This window comes from Aspergillus versicolor (assembly GCF_001890125.1).
Source record: "Aspergillus versicolor CBS 583.65 unplaced genomic scaffold ASPVEscaffold_10, whole genome shotgun sequence".
NCBI classification, from domain to species: Eukaryota; Fungi; Ascomycota; class Eurotiomycetes; order Eurotiales; family Aspergillaceae; genus Aspergillus; species Aspergillus versicolor.
The window spans coordinates 273,462-294,965 of NW_024467533.1; the positions used below are offsets into that span (position 1 = coordinate 273,462).

The 21,504-nt window shown below is 53.2% G+C and overlaps 11 protein-coding genes across 11 annotated transcripts; 5 read left to right on the plus strand and 6 right to left on the minus strand.

Moving 5' to 3' along the window:
• The first annotated feature begins 400 nt into the window (after positions 1-400).
• On the plus strand, positions 401-2,010 carry ASPVEDRAFT_45435 (M24 family metallopeptidase). The gene has a single exon (XM_040813286.1). It carries the CDS (start codon positions 569-571, stop codon positions 1,943-1,945), a length of 1,377 nt encoding a protein of 458 aa, XP_040671773.1. The 5' UTR covers positions 401-568; the 3' UTR covers positions 1,946-2,010.
• ASPVEDRAFT_139330 (threonine aldolase family protein) lies at positions 1,989-3,092 on the minus strand (the record flags this gene model as incomplete). The annotated part of the gene is made up of 1 exon (XM_040807570.1): positions 1,989-3,092. The coding sequence occupies one exon, from the start codon at positions 3,090-3,092 to the stop codon at positions 1,989-1,991; it is 1,104 nt and encodes a 367-aa protein (XP_040671774.1).
• A 409-nt stretch (positions 3,093-3,501) lies between these two features.
• ASPVEDRAFT_175387 (uncharacterized protein) lies at positions 3,502-5,912 on the plus strand. Its single transcript, XM_040808776.1, has 8 exons — positions 3,502-3,759; positions 3,806-3,915; positions 3,956-4,067; positions 4,112-4,217; positions 4,260-4,422; positions 4,467-4,549; positions 4,594-4,803; positions 4,850-5,912. Exons 1-8 carry the CDS (start codon positions 3,567-3,569, stop codon positions 5,556-5,558), a joined length of 1,686 nt encoding a protein of 561 aa, XP_040671775.1. The 5' UTR covers positions 3,502-3,566; the 3' UTR covers positions 5,559-5,912.
• Positions 5,813-6,850, minus strand: ASPVEDRAFT_138997 (class I SAM-dependent methyltransferase; the record flags this gene model as incomplete). The annotated part of the gene is made up of 2 exons (XM_040807540.1): positions 5,813-5,861; positions 5,907-6,850. 2 exons carry the CDS (start codon positions 6,848-6,850, stop codon positions 5,813-5,815), a joined length of 993 nt encoding a protein of 330 aa, XP_040671776.1.
• An 822-nt stretch (positions 6,851-7,672) lies between these two features.
• ASPVEDRAFT_175394 (uncharacterized protein) lies at positions 7,673-10,838 on the minus strand. The gene is made up of 8 exons (XM_040808777.1): positions 10,536-10,838; positions 9,781-10,491; positions 9,381-9,734; positions 9,033-9,326; positions 8,598-8,744; positions 8,536-8,551; positions 8,413-8,491; positions 7,673-8,365 (listed from the first exon to the last, which is right to left on the minus strand). The coding sequence occupies exons 1-8, from the start codon at positions 10,752-10,754 to the stop codon at positions 7,678-7,680; spliced, it is 2,508 nt and encodes an 835-aa protein (XP_040671777.1). The 5' UTR covers positions 10,755-10,838; the 3' UTR covers positions 7,673-7,677.
• A 187-nt stretch (positions 10,839-11,025) lies between these two features.
• On the plus strand, positions 11,026-12,320 carry ASPVEDRAFT_45440 (sialidase family protein). The gene has a single exon (XM_040813287.1). The coding sequence runs from the start codon at positions 11,096-11,098 to the stop codon at positions 12,266-12,268; it is 1,173 nt and encodes a 390-aa protein (XP_040671778.1). The 5' UTR covers positions 11,026-11,095; the 3' UTR covers positions 12,269-12,320.
• A 37-nt stretch (positions 12,321-12,357) lies between these two features.
• Positions 12,358-13,398, minus strand: ASPVEDRAFT_140083 (dihydrodipicolinate synthase family protein; the record flags this gene model as incomplete). The annotated part of the gene is made up of 2 exons (XM_040807626.1): positions 12,358-12,885; positions 12,940-13,398. 2 exons carry the CDS (start codon positions 13,396-13,398, stop codon positions 12,358-12,360), a joined length of 987 nt encoding a protein of 328 aa, XP_040671779.1.
• Positions 13,399-13,740: 342 nt separating this feature from the next.
• Positions 13,741-15,790, plus strand: ASPVEDRAFT_139258 (uncharacterized protein; the record flags this gene model as incomplete). Its single annotated transcript, XM_040807563.1, has 3 exons — positions 13,741-13,890; positions 13,935-14,041; positions 14,086-15,790. 3 exons carry the CDS (start codon positions 13,741-13,743, stop codon positions 15,788-15,790), a joined length of 1,962 nt encoding a protein of 653 aa, XP_040671780.1.
• Positions 15,791-15,798: 8 nt separating this feature from the next.
• Positions 15,799-16,785, minus strand: ASPVEDRAFT_55762 (SDR family oxidoreductase; the record flags this gene model as incomplete). Its single annotated transcript, XM_040815113.1, has 1 exon — positions 15,799-16,785. The coding sequence occupies one exon, from the start codon at positions 16,783-16,785 to the stop codon at positions 15,799-15,801; it is 987 nt and encodes a 328-aa protein (XP_040671781.1).
• Positions 16,786-17,144: 359 nt separating this feature from the next.
• On the minus strand, positions 17,145-18,729 carry ASPVEDRAFT_140035 (uncharacterized protein; the record flags this gene model as incomplete). The annotated part of the gene is made up of 4 exons (XM_040807622.1): positions 17,145-17,302; positions 17,348-17,556; positions 17,600-18,554; positions 18,597-18,729. 4 exons carry the CDS (start codon positions 18,727-18,729, stop codon positions 17,145-17,147), a joined length of 1,455 nt encoding a protein of 484 aa, XP_040671782.1.
• A 228-nt stretch (positions 18,730-18,957) lies between these two features.
• Positions 18,958-21,463, plus strand: ASPVEDRAFT_32354 (uncharacterized protein; the record flags this gene model as incomplete). The annotated part of the gene is made up of 2 exons (XM_040810596.1): positions 18,958-19,720; positions 19,767-21,463. The coding sequence occupies 2 exons, from the start codon at positions 18,958-18,960 to the stop codon at positions 21,461-21,463; spliced, it is 2,460 nt and encodes an 819-aa protein (XP_040671783.1).
• Between the last annotated feature and the right edge of the window lie 41 nt (positions 21,464-21,504).

A 21,504-nucleotide genomic window follows, 5' to 3' on the forward strand; every position in this document is an offset into this window, starting at 1 on the left:
GACTGTATCCAGTATCGTTCTGTCATAGAACATGATACCCATTGTTCTCAAGTAGAGCTACCTCAAACATGGAACTTAAATATAAGTTGTCCATACTTTTCTTGGATCTGTATCTGTGACACCGTCCAGTTCGCCGTAATAATGTAGGCATTAGATCAGCGAATTGATTAACAGCAGCTGATTTCAGGAAATGCTTCGCTTCGCCGTCCACTGGCTGACGGCCGAACGGATGCTGATAACGCCATGTCCGATCAGTCAATCATGATGTGGTTCAACAACAAGTAGGACTGTCACCGGAAAACATAGATAGTCGATGTTTTCCGCGGAGATGCTGTTGATAGGGAAGATTACCGCAATAACCTGCATTGGCTGGCAGCAGTGACTGTCAGCGTTACATTCGCTTGGCCAGTGCTGATTAACTTTGGCTAAAATACTTTGTTGCAGTGGAGTCATCCAGTCTGGCAAGAACCAGCGAGCCAAAAGCGGTGATTGGAGTCGCAGCGAAGTATATAGCCAGCATGGAATTCAATCACATACCCAGCTCAACAACACTTACCCATTATCAAAAATGGCCAAACAAGTCCTCCCGTTCAAGAAAGCACTCTGGTTCTCCGAGGCCGAGTACGCCCAGCGCCGCCAGAATGCCCTCGCCCTGATGAAGCGCGAGAACCTGGACGGCTTCCTCATGACAAAACAGGAGTCGCTGTACTACTTCACCGGCTTCGATACATTCGGCTACGTCTTCTTCCAGGCCATGTACTTCCACAGCGACGGGTCCATGAAACTCATCACCCGGATCCCCGATCTCCGCCAGGCGCTATTCACCTCCATCCTCGAGCAGAAAGACGTCCTGATCCGCTCCGACGACGCAGGAAGCAACCCAGTCTCGCTCGTGCCTAAAGTCCTCCAGGACTTCGGCATCAATGACCCATCCAAACGAATCGGGTACGAACCGGACTCATGCTCCCTCACGCACCGACTAGGAAAAGCCCTCGAAGAAGCCGTCAGCGGAATCTGCACACTCATCGACCACAGCGACTTGTTCACAAGGGAATTGAGAATCATAAAATCCGAAGCTGAAATGCGCAAGGTCCGCAAGGCCGCGTATCTGGCTGACTTCGCGCTCGTGCGCACCCTCAAGCTCGCAAAGCCCGGCGCATACGAAGGCGACCTGTGGCGCGAGATCACGGGCACTGTATACGAGGGCGGGGGCGACGATCCCGCGAATGAAAACATCCTCGTCTCGGGGAATAAGGCCGTGCTTACGCGGTATTCTGCGGGGAAGGACCAGATCGAGCGGCAGTTGACAGCGGAACATGCGGCTGTGTATAAACACTACCATGCGTGTCTGATGCGGACGATCCCGATTGGGGGCGTGACGAAGCTGGCTCGGAGGATGCATGAGGTGAATGTGCTGCAGATGAAGGCGGCCATGGAGGCGCTGAAACCTGGGAAGCCTATCGGGGATGTGTTTGAGGCGTATGCGCGAGTTGCGGATGAGAATGGATTCAGGGATCAGAGGTTCAATTCGTGTGGATACTCGCTGGGAGCGACGTTCGCGCCGACGTGGATGGACTTTCCAATGTTTGTGCGAGGGCAGAGCGTTATTGCGAAGAAGGGGATGGTCTTTTTTATTCATATTATTCTGATGGACAAGGCTACTGATACAGCGAGTTCGGTGGGACAGACGGTGGAGGTTACAGATGATGGCTGCGTCGGTCTGTCCAAGCTGCCGTTTTGCCTGACGAGGAAGCAGACTCTGGCTGCTTGGAAGAAGATCAAGAAGGAGGAGTACAGGTTCAGCAGTGAGGAGGAGGACGACGGCGAGAATATCCGGGATATTGAGCTGTCTGACGGGGACGAGAACGCAGACGACTACGAGGTCGAGTATGACTTTAGCCAGTACCAGTCTGCAGCTGCCATTGGTGATCCCACGCAGGCATAAGTTTCTATATTCTAGTAGTTCTAGGGCTATCAAGTTTTGTCTATTAACTCCACTCGTTCATCTTCGAAGTACTCCCATACCCCCCTTTCTGGACCTGGGACACATATCCAGGTGGAAGAGACTTGGTAATCTTCACAGCCTCAGTAATAGCATTCTTGAGGCTCTCAAGTGCCTGTTCACTGATCTGATGGTGCATCGCAATCCGTTCATCCATCAATTTTATACCGGCCTTGTCGCACTGTTCGAGTAAAACCCCCATATCCAGTCTCGACTTCTCTGCATCAATGAAAAAGAAGTTGGTGTCGACTGGAATCTGAGGAACAACCCCCAGCTCCTTCAAATCCTGCTCCAGCTTTTTCAACCTCAGATGCGTCTGCGCCATTGTCGGCCATATCTCGCGTATCCCAACCAACGCCGCAGCAGTCAAAACACCAGCCTGGCGAATCCCACCACCCATCTGCTTCCTTAGCCATCGTGCCCTCTTAATCCCGTCGGCTGTCGTCGCTAGAACCCCACCAACCGGCGCCCCAAGCCCCTTAGATACACACATAGAAACACTATCGAAATACTGACAGTACTCCGACAGCGCCAGCCCGGTCGCAGCACTCGCATTCCACAGCCTCGCCCCATCACAATGGACCTTAATCCCATGCGCCCTTGCAAACTCCGAAATCTTCTTAATCTCCTCAATTGGCGTCAAAACACCCCCAATCGTCAGCTCAAGACTAATCACCCTCGTCGGCGCCGTATGTATATCCTCCCCGAGAACCGCCCACCTCGCCACATCCTCAGCGGTCATATAGAGTCCATTGCGTGGATGCACAGGCGTAACATTCGCCTGCGACAGCACCGCCAGACCAGACCCCTCCTCCGCGTACACATGAGCCCTGTAATCGCAGAGCACCGAGTGCGGCGGCTGAGACAGGTGGATGCGCACCCCGATCTGGTTGCCCATTGTGCCGGAGAGCATGAACAGGGCGGATTCCATCCCCGTCAGGCGGGCGACCTCGGCCTGGAATTCGTTGGTGGTGGGGTCTTCGGTGTAGACGTCGTCGCCGAAGGTGGCGGAGCTCATTGCGGCGAGCATGGAGGGCGTTGGGGTTGTGAAGGTGTCGCTGCGGAAGTCATTGTGGGCGGGCGACGTCATGGTGATTTGTCTAGTAATAGTAGAATAGTTAAGAGAAATAAGACAATTGGAGGAAGGAGTATATTGAATCTATTTCTATGTGGCTGGATAGGCGTTGGCGATAGTTTCCCGATGGGAAACAGACATGCAACGGTATGAATGGCATGCAACGTTCCACCGGCAGAAAGGAACTTGTACGTAAGGAGATCAGGCAAGCTTCCCTCGGAGACAAACAGTCAAGCTCGTGAAGAACAAAGTTCACCCCGCATTCGAACCAGATTACGCTCTGGCTAGTGACACTTGGCTATCCCCGTTCAGGGCTGTGGAGGTCTCCACATCCACATATTGGATGCTGACAGAGATAAGCACAGTTGATTGAGAGAAAAGGGAAGGACCGTCCTGATAGGAAATGGCCAATAAAACACCCAGGGGTACTTTTAAATCCGGCACGTCCTGTTTAACTTGGACAGACCTCCATGTCGTCGTGGAGCGACAATGGCCGACAAAATGGACAATCTCAGTATGCGCAAGAGCTCAGTGGGGAATACAGCAGACGCAGACCTCGATCCGAAGCAGAATGAGGCTGCGCTGCCCGGGGAGCTCATCTCTGCTGGCTCGCAGCACCTCCATCGACGACTGGGCGGGAAGGAAATCCAGCTACTTGCTGTCGGCGGTGCTATTGGAACTTGTGTGTCCAATTCAACACCAATTCTCCATTCATGCTAATTATTTAGCCCTCTTTGTGCAGATGGGAGCTGCCCTGCCCAAGGGTGGACCAGCGGGCTTGTTCCTGGGGTTTGTCATATACGGCACCATTATCCTCTCGGTCAATCAGTGCTTTGGTTAGTGCAGTTCTACCATGTTATTCCATACTGACAGCAGCAGCTGAAATGGTTACCTATCTGCCTATCGCATCGCCATTTGTCCGATTGTCAGGGTTCTGGGTCGACGATGCCCTGAGCTTTGCCATGGGATGGAACTACTTCTTTCTGATGGGTAGGGTTACCCTGGTGCTTGGGTTATCTAACTAATATGTTCAGCATTCAATATTCCATACGAAGTAACGGCCATCCACGTCCTCTTGACATTTTGGACTGATAAAATCCCGGTTGGCGCGGTAGTTGCAGTTTGTCTCGTCATTTACGCGTGAGTGCAGTATCCCAGTTGCTGAATAAACTAACAGATTAGTGTGTTGAACGGTTTAACCGTCAAATACTTTGGTATCTCCGAATTCTACATGTCCATTTTCAAGATACTTCTCATGCTCGGATTGATGCTGTACACCTTTATTACGATGGTGGGCGGGAATCCAGACAAGGATCCCTATGGCTTCCGCTACTGGAAAGACCCTGTAAGTGATCAACCCAAACAGGAGACCTGGACTAATTGGTCTAGGGGTCATTCGTCTCGTATCTTGTTCCTGGCGACACCGGACGCTTTCTTGGGTTGTTGTCCTGTATCATTCAGGGATCCTTCACGTACGTCTCCCTCTTCATCCTGTGCCTGGTCTAATGCAGCTCAGGATGGTCGGCCCGGAATTCATCTCCATGGCCGCTGGAGAGGCCGAGAACCCTCGTCGTCTCATCAGCAGGGCATTCGTCTCGTTTGTATGGCGTCTTATGTTCTTCTTTATCGGCGGCGCCCTCTGTGTGGGCATCGTCATACCCTACGATGACCCACTACTAGCGGCAGCAACCTCGAGCGACAGCAGCAGTAGTGGAACTGGCGCTGCGTATGTATTTCTCCAATGTATAACCAGCAGCTCTGACAATGACCAGCTCACCCTATGTCATCTCGATGATAAACTTCGGGATCAAAGGTGTTCCAGACCTGGTGAACGCCCTAATCATGACTTCTGTGCTCTCCGCCGGAAACAATGTCATCTTCTCTGCAGCCAGAACCCTCCATGGAATGGCCTTGGATGGCAAAGCACCGCCTTTCTTTGCCAAATGCAACAAATATGGCCTTCCATATTACGCTGTAATCACTGCCCTGTGCTTCTGCCTACTATCCCTCCTGCAAATGGGACAATCCTCTTCAACAGTCCTGGATTGGTTCGTAGGGATCTGCACTGCCTCTTACCTGCTAAATTATATAGGCACAGTGATTACATACCTGCATTTCTACTACACCATGGAGAAACAGGGAGTCGATCGCAGCACCCTGCCATATACCGGATACCTCCAGCCCTACGCAGCATGGTACGCACTAGCCGGTACACTCATCATTACACTCGTTCTCGGATATGATGTTTTCATTTCCGGCCAGTGGGATATAACCACCTTCTTTACAAGCTATACCATGGTCGGATTCTTTATAGTTGCCTTTGTATTCTGGAAGATTGTCAAGCGCACGACGTACGTCAGGATCGGCACTGCGGATCTCAAACTCGGTTCTACCAAGGACGATATTGATCTGTATGAGGCTCTGTATGAGAAGCCGAGGAGGGGGAAGGTGCTTGGCTATTTGAATTCCTGGTTCGAGTAGCTTGCTTTATTGATACTGTCGTTTTGTAGTGTATTTCAGTTCACCTGGTCTACCGGAGGGATGTGAGGGCTTAGATTGTTGGTAGATGCGGCGTATGGGCTCCTTGTTGTATTGTAGTATTCCAATTGCGACACCTTTATATATTGTACCTCCCAGCTTCGGTATGGCATGTAGCTTGCGTGAAATCATGTTAAACAATGCAAATGTCCACATAGCTCGCGAAATCAATGAGCCTTCCCAAACTAAGGACCGTGTTACGCCGCTGTAGTAGGCTCGAGTGGCTTCTGTCCATATGCCACGACACTGTAAACAATCAGCCACCATTCACCAATGGTAAAAGGGACATACATAGACCAATAACTGTGAATCTTCGGATTGGTTATATCCTTGCGACAAGCCGCCAGCAGAACCTCCAGCTCCTCAGGCGTCATCCCCATAACCTGGATACACAGCCGGGCCGCAAATCCATACAGCCCATCAAGCGTATTCACCATATTCCACTCCCCGATCTTCTTGAGATGCTTATCCTTGGGCCAGACATTCTGCGGCCACTTGTACCTCACCTCCGTGATATTCTCAAACCCAGCGCCCGTCAACAACTCTTTATATCGATTCGGCACCGCAGCGTCGCGTCCAACTCTTCTCAACCCCTCGACCATCGTCTTATTCAACGTCTCATACGGCGTCCCCTCCATAGTCCCATCATCCGAAGTCACCGGGAACGCAAAGTCCATTAATTCAAACCACCCACCAGGCTGGAGATTATCATACGCCTGGGCAAAGAACTTGTCCGGATCCGCAATTGACCCCGTCAGCATGCGCGCATGCACATAGTCGAATTTGGTCGGAAACGTCCAGGGCTGTTCATAATCGTCTATCTCGAATTTGAGATTCGGCGGAATCCACGACGGCTGGATCGGGCTCAGATCGGTGCCGATGACACTCGAGCCGGGGTTCTGGTCTGCAAAGTCAATAGCCCAGATACCTGTACCCGTGCCTAGGTCTAGTACGTTTGGGACGTCTTTAGGCAGGGGGGCGAGGTATAATTTGCGGTTTGTGGTCATCAGGCAGATTTCGTGCTGCATGTCCAGTCGCTCCTGCTCTTGCTCGTCTTCTGGGACGAAGTACGTCGAGGAGGAGTATTTGTGGTATCCGCGACCATTTTCGCGGACGCTTTGGAGCAGACTAGAGCGTAGGGACTCGGTGTAGGCTGTTGATGCTGTGTCAGGGACTGCGGAGTCTGCGTCCGAGACATCTGGCTCGATGTAGGTAGAGGACTGTTCTGGAGGCATTCTTATATTCACCAAAGTATATTAAAAGATTGAGGACCTTGTGGTTAGTCTTGAAAAGGATCAGGCAACGGTTATATTAGTGGAAAGCATGGCGGAGTCAGATTCAACGACATGACCGGCCGGCGTCTAAGTTACATCCCACCGACTCGCGAGCGGGGAGCGGGAACACCCATGTCCACGTTGACAACTACAGGGAACGGTCCTGGATAGCGTGGTCTAGCTATGAACCGGTCTGTGTGATTATATGCAAGTGCAGGGCCGCAGTGCAGCCGAGCAGCCCTAGACCGTTGGCCAACGTTGGCGCCACGCCGAAGGAGCGAACCCCTGCGAACAACGGCTACATTGCAACGGGCCATACCATGTTCGGAAGGAGTCAATTCCCTGCTAGGGTAGAATCACCGGTAACACGTGCTATCATAGTCATGTATTATTTAAATCGGCCCGGGTGGCAACTTGGTAGTGCATCAAGCGCTTGCCAATGGCCCCTGGGCTAGGCCTTGTCCTATCGCTGATATGGTTGGACTTAGCTATGTATTCTTCGGACACCATGGGATTGGCATTATGATGCCTCTTGATCTACCAAGTAGCGAAATCCCACCCCAAGGACGGTGGTTTAAGCCGCTGGGATGTGTCTGGTGTGTGCGGTACTCGCGGTTCTTCGAACACGCCTTACAAAACCGATATAGCAGATATCGAGGCTGTGTATAGTTTCTTTCTCCATCTCTGGGGGTCGATCGGTCAGGAAAAAGAGACTTTACGTGGTTGATAGAGTAGTACTGGTCCTTTCTATATCACATTCGGAAGGAGATAAATTGATAGACTACAAACTATTCCAACTCAACATCTGCATCATCATGGAAAATAGTAGTACCCCAATTCGGCACATTAAACCTCTTGCCCTTAGGCAAGGCCAGTTTATCAATAGCATGTAGCTCAGCCGCATCCAGCACAAAGTTCTTGTTCAGATTATTCGCAATGCGAACCGGATTCGTACTCTTGGGAATAACACTCCACCCCTTCTGAATCCCCCAACTGAGCATAACATTCCCCGTATCGACACCTCTCTTCTTCGCAATGGCTACAATATCCGGATGCTGATGCAAGGTACTCCCCGAGCCACCAAGCGGGCCAAACGCCGTCTGGTGAATCCCCTTGGCCGTACAAAACGCATTTAATTTATTCTGCGGCAACAGCGGCTGGATCTCTGTTTGATTCACGGCGGGCACTACCTTCGCGGTCTCTAGAAGCTTTGCCAGATTAACCGTTGAGAAATTGGCGACTCCGATTGCCTTGGCTTTGCCCGCCGCCAGCAGCTTCTCCATCTCCCGCCAGGTATCGCGGAAGTCCCACCCGTTCGCATGCACTGTGCGGTCTTCCTTGCCGTAGCTCTCGTCGTTTGGAGACGGATCTAGCGTGACGGGCCAGTGCATTAGATATAGGTCAACATAGTCGAGGTTCAGGTCGCGGAGGGATTTGTCCAGAGCTTTTTCGACGCGGCGGTGATCAGAGGACCAGCTGCAGTAATTAGTTATTACTCTTTACGAGGGTATTAGGAGACGTACAGCTTCGTAGTGACGAAGTATTCGGAACGAGGGACTTGTGTCTTCTTGAACACCTGGCCGATTTCTGCTTCATTTCCATCTGTGCTTGTTAGCAGCATACCCGCCAAATAGTAAGAAACATACATAGTGGAGCGCAGTCCTAACAAGTTAGTTCAGTTACCAAAATACGTTAAAATGGAACATACAAAATGACGATATCCAGCCTCAAAGGCTGCCTGGACAGCAGCAGCAGCCTCACCAGGTCCGGCCTTCCAGGTCCCGAATCCCACGGCGGGGATCTTAGCTCCTGAGTTCAATTGGAATGATTCTGTAGCCATTGTTCTTTGATTGTACTACTAGGAACATTCATTGGATACCCCTAATCATATAAGTCTTGACCCCGCGGCCCACAGTCTGAACGGTGAGAAGACCGATGTTGAATCAACGGAGAATGTCCGTCTGCCAGTGTCAAGCTGCGTTCTCATTTACAACCGAAAAAATAGACAGTACTGAGTATTATTGAAGTGGTGGCAGTAATCCAACGTATATTCACTATCCTAATCAAACTATGAAGCCGTCTCAACATGAGTAGCACTTTGCTTCCTCTTCGCCTCCTCCTCATCACCATCTTCCCCCCTCACGGCCTCATCCTTTCCCTCCTGAATACCATGCCTAACGGTCTCCTCCTTGGTAGGGTATGCATGCTTCCACATAGTCCACAGCGGCCGCTGGAACAGATCATCCATACTCTCAATCGATCGTCCCTTCAACTCAGGCAGACAGAAGAAGATAAATGCAACGCCGAGGTACGTCAGCAAAGCGTAGAGCAGAAAAGCACCGTAGCCCATATTGGTGAGCATGTTCGGAGTGGCGCGTGTAATGCCGTAGTCGATGATCCAGTTCACGAAGAAGCAGAAGCCCATGCAGGTGGAGCGCTGAGTAGCAGTTAGTATATTTATACCAGCAGGAGAAGAGATATGGAAACATACAATACGGGTTGGGAAAATCTCGGCTGCAACGATGTAGCAGGCCACGCTGTGTCCAAAGGACCATCCAAAGGCGTATAAGTAGATCCAGACGATACCTACGATGCCCCCAGCAGGGGTGCCACCCATATCTGTGTTATCCACGCCAGCAAAGCGGAGATACAGAGCGAGATAGAGCATGGCGGTCGCTTGGATAGTGGCACCGATTAAGAGAGGGAGACGACGACCGACGCGGTCGACGAGGTATGTGATGTAGAAGATTGTTGCTGCGACTTTGACGGCGCCATAGACACCTGTCGTCAGCAGCGACGAGTCGTCTTTGACGCCGATCAGCTCGAAGATTTGGGGGGCGTAGTACTAATCTATTAGCCAGGAACAATAATGACAGGGCAGGGGGACATACGTTGAGCGAGTCCGTTCCAGTCAGCTTGTGGAAAATGAACAACAGCACAGCAAGCACGAAACGCTGCAGGTTACTCCTGTTGCCAAAGATATCCTTGACAACAACCCAGTAATTGTGGCCCTTGAAGGTCTCCTGCTCGTACTGCACCTGGGCCTGGATTTCGCGGTACTCGATCTGGATGTAGGGATGGTCTGGAGGCAGCTGGCGAAGTCGACACAGGTTCTTCAGCCCCTGCTCGGCCTTGCCATGGTTAATGAGGTATCGAGGAGTCTCCGGCACAAACGGAATCATCAAACACATCAATCCGCCAGGGATCAGCTGGATACTCATCGCCGTCTGCCACTGGGCATGGTCGTCCTCGATGTTCGGTCTGGTCCAGAGCGACACGCCATAGTTCACCCAGAATGCCAGCATCAACGACGTGACGATCATGAGGTTGTATGTAGCCGTCATTGATCCACGGACTGATTTGGGCGAGTTCTCAGCCAGGAACTGGGGACTCAGCATGGAGCTTGCGCCCACTCCCAGACCACCGATGAATCTCCCTGCCAGCAGCACGTCGTAGTTGGGGACCATTTGCAACGCAGCACCGATCAAGAAGACGATTCCCCAGAGGAAAACAGACCATTTGCGACCTAGCCAGTCGGAGGTGGGTGCCGCGAGGAGAGATCCAGCAGCGCCTCCTGCAGCGACCATGGCGGCGATAGTTCCCTACACACGTTAATATAACACAAGAAGCAACGAGGATAACAAACCTTGCGATCGTCATACACGGCCTGCGGAATATCCAGTAAACCAAATGCATTCTCAAACGACGGTAGGGTGAGAATGCCGCCGATATTCCCAGTGTCAAACCCATAGAAACAGCCCGCCCAAGCCAGGGTCACCAGCAGATACAGCAGTCTCAGGTTAAAGATCTCCCTGGGATCGGACTTGGCGTCCTTACTCGCCCAGATACTTGTTCCACCTGCCATTGTAAATAAAGTCAAGAACAACCGCAGTGAATTGAGCGGTGGCGAGGTCAGGCTTTGGACGCAAGGAGCGTCAGTCGTATGAGGGTTGGAGGGTACTTAAAGGGCACCGATCAACATGAATACCGTCCAGGGTTTGTCCCCGCGTGGCTCCGATTCCCCATGGGGTTGGTTCCCACCATTACGAAGCAGCTGGATCGGACTGTCGTCCGACATGACGCGAAGTCTGGTTTGCTCGGACCAGAACCGACGTCGGATTGCACCCCGCAGCCATCGTGACAAGCATCATGATATAACAAGCATCACCTGGTTACCACGCTAAGATAGCACAAGAGATTGAAAAAATGGCAATTACACAAGAAACACTACCTAGTGTGCTTGATGGCGCGCTGCGGGCTGGCACAAGGCCCTCCGTGCGTAAGGAAGCCTACCTGCGTCCGGCGACAGTGCAATGCCACGCATCCAACCTGCTGCGTCTACCAAATGGCGAGCTGCTATGCACCTGGTTCGGCGGGAACATGGAGGGAAAACCCGATATCAGTATCTACCTGTCCCGTCTCCCAGCCGGGGGACAGACCTGGGGAGAAGCTCTCAAAGTCACACACGACGACACACGCAGTGAACAGAACCCTGTTCTATTCCGACATCCATCCGGCGAGCTCTGGCTACTCTATACCTCCCAGCAAGGTGGGAATCAAGACTCCGCTATCGTGAAACGCGTTGTCTCGTCCGACAATGGTACAAGCTGGAGCGGCCCAACAGTCCTCTTCAACGACCCGGGCACCTTCATCCGCCAGCCCATTATCATACTAGATAACGGCGCATTCGTGGTCCCTACATTCAAATGCCGCGGCGAGCCTGGTGCAAAATGGATCGGGAACGACGATATCTCTGCAATTCGCACCTCTGCAGATCAAGGCAAGACATGGACCGAGATTGCAGTCCCGCAGAGTACAGGCTGCGTGCATATGGAGATCCAGCGTCTTAAGAACGGGTCCTATCTTGCCCTCTACCGCAGTCGGTGGGCGGATTACATCCACCTCTCAACTTCGCCGGATGGATTGAACTGGAGTGCACCGCAGCCGACGTCTCTTCCGAATCCGAATGCCGGTATCTGCTTCGATGTCTTGTCCTCTGGCAGGGTGGTTGCGGTGTATAACCACTCATCGCGCAAGAATGCCGAGTCCCGCAGAGAGGGACTATATGATGAAATCACAGAGGAAGGCGAAGATACTCGTCCGAACCAGAAACATCGGGCTGATGGGAAGGAAGCTTTCTGGGGCGCTCCGCGGGCGCCGCTGTGTGTCGCGTGGAGTGACGATGATGGGAAGTCGTGGCAACATCGGACACTGGAAGAGGGAGATGGATTCTGCTTGACGAACAACAGCGAGGAGAAGCGAAATCGCGAGCTGTCGTATCCCAGTATGGTTGTGGAGGATGGCACGATCCATATTGCGTTTACCTTCTGGCGTCAAACGATCAAGTATGTGCAGATTGGAGAGGACTTTTTGGCATAGAATAGAATAATATAGAAGCATATCCATTAGAAGAAACAGTCTATGAAGTGAAATATGCTATAACCGTCTATAAGCCTTCAATATTTCGATCACTTTCCCACACGATCCGGCACTGACTGCTCGATCTCAACCAGATGCTGCATCACCTTGACCACCCAGTCCTGCTTCTCTTTCCCTGAAGGCTTATACGGCTTCCGTGGCCAGAACGCCTTCTCGTCTGTGACTCCAGCCCGGGGCCCAGCAAAGTACCCAGCAGCAAACTTCGTGGGCGCAATACCCTCTTTGCACGCCTTCTCCGCCTGAGCCACCAGTCCCTGCAGCTTTGTCGCCTCCTGCGTCTTTCCTTCTTTCCACAGAGAATATAATTTCGCCACAGACTTGGGGAAGACATTGCCGATGCCAGTCACACAGCCAGAGCCACCACCGATAAGACACGGCAGGAGCCAGTCCGATGACCCTGCATACACGCTGAACTGCTCATGGCTATACTCCTGCGTCAGCCGGGTCACCTTGCCTGCGTTTCCACAGGTGAGCTTCGTGCCGACGATATTGGGATGCTGCGCCAGTTCCGACATCACGTCCGAGTTCAGATCGACGCCATTGCACATCGCAGGGAACTACACCAGTTAGTAAACCAGTAAAAAAGAGTATTGGACTAGACCAGGGCGTACGCTGTAAATCACAATCGGAATCGGGCTATTATCAGCAACCTCGCGATAAAAGTCCACAATCACATCCTTGCTGACAGCCTTAACCCAGTATGACGGCGGCAGAAGCAACCCAAAGTCGCCCCCAGCCTCATGCGCATCCTTCGCAAGCTGGATCGACTCATTCGTAGACTGCCCACTGATGCCAGCCACAACCGGGAAATCCGGGAATCCCAAATCGGACGCAGCGCGGCGCGCAACACGGACTAGTTCCTGGCGCTCGCTGGCAGACAGAAGAACAGCTTCAGCGGTTGTTCCGGCCATGACGAGCCCGTCGACGCCCCCGCGGATCAGGTATGCGAAGTATTTGTAGGACGCCTCATAGTCGATTTCCTGGCGCGCGGTGGGCTTGTACAGCGAGAGGACGGGGCAGTAGATCCCGGCGGGCAGGGGTTTTGATTTCTGTGCGATGCTCGACGTCATTGTTAACGTTCAGAATATAATCAATAAACTGTATCCTCATTCCATTTGGGCAATTCAACCTGGTCTGCTTATATTCAACTGCCCCTCGGCTGCCCCATCGGACGATGGCCGAGCGGCGGAGACCAGTCCGGGATATTGCTTTATGTGCGCTGCCATTGGCCTGGCAGAGATGGGGAAGATGGAGAAGCCTGGGGTCTCCATTGGCAGCATGTTACTCCAATAATCCATGGCTGCTCGTTCTCCAACCTTTCGAGTCAGTCATGCATGGGACGGGCGAATGTCCCCGTGGGGAGTCGCGGTGAATCCTCCCACCTTGCACAATCGCATCAATAGACACGCAACATGCCCAAGCGGAAAAGAGAGTCCGTGGTCGAGAACGGCCAGAATGAGTCGTCCTCCGATCAGGGACAGAAAGGGGGCCAGAATCTGGTCGAGGTTCTTCCTGGCATTACGCGCAAAATCACAGCATGCGCCGCCTGTCGCAAGAACAAGGTGAGTTTCTCAACCATAACAGTTGAATGATCTAACGTGTCTAGATCCGCTGCGACATGCCAGACGATGGCCCTCCCTGCATCCGATGTCGTCGCCGGGGGCTGTCGTGCGTGCTCAACCGCAGTCTGCAATCACTGATCGAGGATACCAAGTACGCACACTTGTCTGAAGCGAAGACTATACTGACGATTGCAGAAATGTCCAGCTCCTGCAGACAGACGTCACCAACCTCCATGATACCCTCGACATTCTCTGCCAACAGCTCGGAGTCGAAGGCCCCAAAGCGCTTCGCTCAATAGGACACAACCGCGAGGGCTCATATCCCCCAGACAACGACCAGAACCGACCACAGCAGGAGGAAGAAGGCTGTGAAGTCTCGCCTCCAGAGTCTCCGTCCGCTGTGCAGGCCCCCATCGACACATTCCTGGACATCACCAAGATCCGCAGTCCGCATTCGCATTCAATCGACTCGCCCGCCAGTGCGCGCGCCAGCCGGTCGGGGGCTCGATCAGATCTGATCAGCAAAGGCATCATCAGCGCCACAATCGCCGAGCGACTCGTCCATCACTACTTCGCGCGACTCGACCACTATCTCTACGGCATCGGCGGGGAATACCAGGGACTGGAGCAGTTACGTGCCAACGCGCCCATTCTTCTCGCCGCAATCTGCACGGTCTCCGCGCTGCACGATCCCCAAGAACGCGCTGTCTACGAAGCCTGCAATCGCGAGTTCCGGTCGCTGGTCGCAAAATCAACTTTCGAAAAGCGAGACGTCGACTATATCCGTGCGCTCTGCATCAGCTCGTTCTGGCTGGCCGACGCCTCGCGCATCTTCTGCAGTGACGCCATCCGCCGCGCGGCCGATATGCGCCTGCATCGCAGCTTCGATGCGCTGTTTGACGATCGCACGGGGCTAGGCAGTGGGCCGATGCAGTCTGTACCGTCGCCGTCAATGCAGAATCTGCCAGCGGCTACGGATCGAGTGCGTCTGTGGTATCTGCTCTACGTGTGCGACCAGCATCTGTCGATCCTGCACAACCGAGACTCGCTATTACGGAGCGACAAGGGAATCGCAGTTGGCTGGGAGCTGTATCTCCATCGTGCCGAAACCACCGAGTCAGACGTGCGCATTCTCTCACAGGTCTCGCTGCTGTTGATCATGGGCCAGGTGCGCGACGTGCTGGGATCGGACAACCAGACCCCCCTGCCCCCAGCCCTAGCCAGCCAGATCCTCAACTACTCGCGCCAGCTGGACAAGTGGTACGCCAAGTTCTCTGCCTTGTTCGTGACAAACGCCTTCATCGGCGAGTTCCCCAAGCGCGGCCTGCAGCTGCACTATCAATTCGGCAAGCTGTATCTCGGCCACCAGGTGTTTAAAGGCCTTCATGGCCGGCCCATTCCTCCTCATTTTCTGTCCGCTGCGACAATGGCACACGATACTGCAGTCGCCATTTTTGAGATGATCCTCGGGGAGCCAGAGCTGCAGGAGGGACTGGTCGGGATGCCGCATTACTTTCACGTCATGATTGCCTTTGCCGGACATTTATTGCTCGAAGTCTGCCAGAACTACTACGAACAACTGGCCATCAAGATCCAGGACGACTTTCAGCTGATAAACAGTGCATTGAATCTATTTCGAAATACGCAGTGTATCCCCCATCACCCTATCTGGCGGATGACGCCGGGTCTAAACAGAAAGCTGCACGACTGCGCTGCTAGTATCGGCGTCCCAGTGCCATCAGCAGTCCCTCTTGGGTTAAATGCACAGGCGATTCCAGGCCAGGATGCCCTATACTACCCTCCAGTCCCTACAGACACCTCGCAGCCACTAGACGAGCTGCTCTTCGCCGATTTCGGCGAATTCAACTTCCCAGACCTGACATCGAACTTCATGACATAATATATTATCTATGGTGTACTGCCGTAATCCTCTATATACGCCCGAATCGTCTCAGCCAGATCCCCATCAGGGTAGAAGCCCATATCCAGCGCCTTCTTCACATCAAACACCGCCGGCCACGATCCCACAATCGCCTGCACAGCCGGATCCGCCTTCTCAACAACTCGACTCAACGCCTCCTCCCCTCCAACAGTCTTCAACCCATCCAGAATCTCCTGCACCGTAACCGTGACGCCCGGCAGATTCACAACACGCGAGAACACCTCCCCTGGGAACGAAACCTCCCTGGCGCGGACAAGATTCCGAATAATCGTCCTGGTGGCACAAACCCACAACTTCAAATCCCTACTGACAGGAAGCACGCTCTCCTCACCATTAAGCGGCTCGCGCACAATGCCGGAACAGAAACTCGACGCCGCACCGGAGGGCTTTCCAGGACGGACAATGATAGTAGGCAACCGCACAATCACAGCGTCGATAATACCCCTTCGCGAAAAGTCATTGAACAGCACCTCGCAGATATGTTTCTGCGCGCCGTACGAGGATTGAGGGAGGGTGATTGTCGATTCCGTCACGGGCGCTGCGTGGATCTCTGGACCGCCGAAGACGGCCAGGCTGGAGGGGTATATGATCCGTACGCCTGTCTTCTCAGACTTTGTTTTAGCTTCGTGCTGTTCTCGCAAAATGTCAAGTATATTCCGCATCGAGTCCACATTCACAGCCAGGCCAAGCGGGAGATTCGCCTCGCTTGCGCCGGACATGATCCCGTGCAGGAGGTACATGTGAGTGAAGGGCGTGGAGAGGAGGGCCCTGCATGTCTCGCTGGAGGTGAGGTCTGCTTTTAGGGATGTTATGTGCGTGTTGGAATCTGTTTTTGGTTTTGCTGGCTCGACCACGTCTGTTAGCACCAGGGTGTGGATTCCTGGGGTGCTGGCGAGGGTCTTTGCTAGGGCTTGGCCGAGGAAGCCGCCGGCGCCGGTGATGAGGATGCTCATGTTAGATGGTTGTATAGGATCGCAATGAATAATAACTGCACTTGACTTTAAAATAATAACACCGGTTTAAAGTAGTTTGGCAGCGCAATCAGCTTACTAGACAATAATGTCGGAGTTTGTCCGTCGGCAATTACGCGGAGTTTCTGCGCGGAGAGAAGGCCGCACTGTGTCGGTGGGCCGCCCACGATGACGATATTTCAGAATGCGATGAGGAGATATGGTGCCTGGATTCATTTTAGTTATTGTTAATTATGTTTGACAATAGGTACGAGGTTTGCAATATTAATGTTGCAGCGTATAATGGTGGATGTTTAAAATGGTGGATGCATTTATATATATCTGTCTAACTCTATAACAGTCTAAAGCTTCGCCCGAGGAGCCCATGTAATCCACGGATGTGTCTCTGTAGATCTAATTAATGTATCAACATATGCAGTGTTGACCATTCCGGGATGCGCCTGGTCGATGTGTGTAATGCCGCTCAGCTTCATCGCTGAGACCAGCTCATCTTTGAGGACTGCAAAAGTCAGTATACACCTGTAACTTCAGTTTCTTGACGTACTCTGTGTAAGGTGCTCGACACCCTCCTGTCCGTATGCCAGAGAATACAGGTACGGCCGTCCGATCCCAACAGCTGTCGCTCCTAGAGCGAGTGCCTTGAGAATGTCTGTTCCTCGTCGGACTCCCCCGTCAATGTAGATCTCCATGCGGCCGAATATCTCAGGACACGTTCTGTGCAGTTCCAGCAGTGTAAAGATGGCCGGTTGGACGCTGTATCGGTTAGCTTGCACAGTATGAAGGGCTCTATACGTACGTGTCGAGAGATCTTCCCCCGTGGTTGCTCAACATGATAGCATCAACCTCATACTCCATCGCCATTCTGGCATCAGCCCCTGTCTGTACCCCTTTGAGCACCACCGGCAGGCCTGATACCTTCTTAATCCACGCGAGATCCTCCCAGTTCAGCGTCGAATCGATATACTTGGCCATGACCCTCCCCAGCCCACCCCCCTTCTTGTCATTCTTCGCCACTGCACCACTAACAGCAGAGACCAGATTCCCAGCTGCAATCCGCTCATCCGCCTCTCTCTTCCCCGGAATCGGCGCATCAACAGTCACAAAAACGGCCTTGATCCCCAGTTCTGCCGCCTCACGCAACAACTCCTCCGTCTTCCTCCTCTCGGAATTCACATACAGCTGCAAGAAAAACACCTGCCCAGGCTTCCCCGCAGCCACAATCTCCGCAAGCGGAAACGACGCATTATTCGAGATAATCTGGATAATATCCTCCTCCGCACAGCCCCTCGCAACAACCATCTCCCCCTCGGGATGTGCCAGCTTCGCCATCGCCGTCGGACTAACAAAGAACGGCGCAGACGAGCGACAGCCAAGTATACTCCGTGGGGTTTGCACCTCCTTCACATTCCGCAGCACGCGCGGGCGCAGCATAATCTGGCGATACGAGGCCAGGTTCGCATGGTGCGAGACCAGATCCGTCGCGGCAGATGAATAGAACGCGAATGTTTTCTCCGTATATTTCCTGCGCGCGACCTCTTCAAAGTCATGAACTGCAATCAGCTGCTCGAGCTGTGGGATTTCATCCTCTGCTGCGTTCGTAGACTCCGCCGGGGTGTCGATAGCGGGTAACTCAGCGCTTGGCTCGATCGTGCCCTTGAATTGTCCATTCGTGAGTGTTTTCTGGATCAATGAGGGTGCGTGGACTTCGTCGTAGGCCTTGGAGGCGTCGTTGCCCGCGTACTTGAGGATGACTGTCTGTGTTAGCTATGAATCGGCGAGGTGTGAATACCTACTGGCCGACCCGCCTGGATGCTCGTCCAGGAACGCAGTGATGTCGTAGATGCGCGAGTGCACGATAATCCAGCAGTCGTCTGGCGTCGTGTGCTTCTGCAGCTCTGACGACGAGATTAACGCTGCCTCTTCCATTGCGACGGAACAACACTCTGAATACGGAGCTCAAGACCCTCGAACAAAGCGAATAAATTCGCAATGAATTAATTCTCCCGATAAAAGAAATATCCTGCCCTGGCCGATCAGCCCGATCAGAGTCCGGGGAAGCTGCGGAGACTTCGCCGACGCCCGTCGGCCAAATTCCGACGCGCTGTCGCTGATATTACGGACATCAACCAACAACACAGACAGACAGAAAGCAAAATGGAGGAAATTCTACAGCTCGATTCGGTCCAGCAGCGTCTCCCCCCTGCAGTGCCTAGCACGGACCTGCAAGCCCAAGTCGCAAACAGCGACGACCTGCCCGTCCTCGTCGTGCTAGACGACGACCCCACCGGCACACAGACATGCCACGGCATCAACGTCCTAACAGTCTGGGACGAGGAGATCATCACTCGAGAACTGCAGCAATGCAACGGCGGTTTCTTCATCCTGACAAACTCGCGCGCACTCCCTACTCCTGAGGCACGCTCCCTAATCAGGGAAATCTGCACAGCCGTGAAGAATGCCGCTTCGAAAGCACAGCGGTCATTCGAGATCGTCCTGCGCGGCGACTCAACCCTGCGCGGACACTTCCCGGCTGAACCAGAAGTTGCAGCGGAAGTCGTCGGGCCAGTAGACGGCTGGATCCTGGCGCCGTTCTTTCGGCAGGGCGGGCGGTTGACCATCGACGATGTGCACTATGTTGCGGACCCCAACGGGGATTTAATTCCTGCTGCGCAGACTCCGTTCGCGAAGGATGCGACGTTTGGGTATAAGAATTCGAATCTGAGGAAGTATGTTGTCGAGAAGTCTGGTGGGTCTATTGCGGAAGACCGCGTGCATTCGATCTCGCTAGATGATATACGCACGGGCGGGCCTGATGCTGTTTCGAAGAAGCTGCTTAGCTTTGGAAAGGGGAGTGTTATTGTAGTGAATGCCGTGGTTGATACGGACATGGAAGTCTTTGTGCAAGGGTTACTAGCTGGTAGGTCCTCATCCCCATTCTGAGAGCCATATACTAATGTGACCAGCGAAATCACAAGGGAGGACATATCTCTATCGGACAGGCGCTGCATTCGTCTCGACAAGACTGGGAATCTCGCAGATTGCACCTCTAACTCCCAAATCACTCAGCATGAGCACCCACGCCTCCCAACCAGGCGGACTGATCCTAGCAGGGTCCTACGTGCCAAAGACGACTGAGCAACTGCAATCACTCATCGAAGGCAGAGGTTCCCATCTCGAGGTCATCGTCCTCAGAGTCGAAGACCTACTGAAAAGCCCCGAAGCCGCAGACCAAGCAGCCCTAGACGCAGCGGATAAAGCCGGCCAGCTGATCCTCAATGGCCGCGACGTCCTCGTCATGACAAGCCGTGACCTTATCACCGGAAACGACGGGATATCCAGCTTGAAGATAGGCAGCACTGTCGCAGCAGTTCTGGTCCTATTCCTGCGTCTACTCGTTCCGCGCCCCCGCTACATCATCGCAAAGGGAGGCGTCACCTCTTCAGACGCAGCATGCAAAGGACTGCGCATGCGAAGAGCCCAGATCCTCGGACAAGCTGCATCAGGCGTGCCCCTGTGGCGATGCGACGAGCCAACCTCCAAGTTCTCGGGGATCTCATACGTCGTGTTCCCTGGGAACGTAGGCGAAGTCCACACCCTCCGCGACCTAGTCGCATCATGGGCGAAAAACGTCAAACCGGGCATGGAATACCAACGCCTAGGAAACAGTTCCCTTAAAGTCTCCCGAGTCATCCTCGGCTGCATGACATTCGGCAATCCCTCCTGGGAGGGCAGTCCCTGGGTCCTCCCAGAAGAAGAGGCCCTGCCTCTCCTGAAAAAGGCATACGACTGCGGCATTAACACATGGGACACGGCGAATACATACTCGAATGGGATGTCCGAGGTGATAGTCGGCAAAGCACTAAAGAAATACTCCATTCCACGAGAAAAGGTCGTTATCCTATCCAAGCTGTACTACCCAGTGATGGACATCACCTCAAACGCACGGCCCAACCCCGCCGTGAATGACGGGGCTTTGGTAAACCAGATGGGACTAAGCCGGAAACACATCTTTGAGGCCGTAGACGCCTCGCTGAAGCGACTAGGGACAACATACATCGACGTTCTGCAATTACACCGGGTCGACGAGACCGTGCGTTCTAATCCCGAGGAAGTCATGAAAGCGCTACACGATCTTGTCCAGGCCGGGAAAGTGCATTACCTCGGCGCGTCGAGTATGCACTGCTGGCAGCTGGCTAGGTTACATTACACGGCCAAGATGAACGGGTGGACGGGGTTCACGAGTATGCAGAACCTGTATAACCTGCTTTACCGGGAAGAGGAACGGGATGTAAACCCATTTTGCGAAGTTGAAGGGATTGGATTGATTCCTTGGAGTCCCCTGGCCAGAGGGTTACTTGCACGGCCGTCGAATGTCCAAACGGAGCGGTCAAAGCGGGATGCGAAGACGGCTAAGTGGTTTACTGGGGGGCAGAATGAGAAGATCATTGGCAGGGTGCAGCAGATTGCGGAGGGTAAGGGGTGCTCTATGAGTGCAGTCGCCATGGCCTGGCTACTTCACAAGGGGGCTTGTCCGATTGTTGGACTGAATAGTTTGGAGAGAATTGAAGCTGCAACGGAGGCATTCGGCTTACATCTTTCAAAGGAGGAGGTACAACTGCTGGAGGGGTCGTACCAGGCTTTGGCAGTACAGGCTATTTAGCTGCCTAAATAGATAAATAGAATTGCATTTATATTATCCAG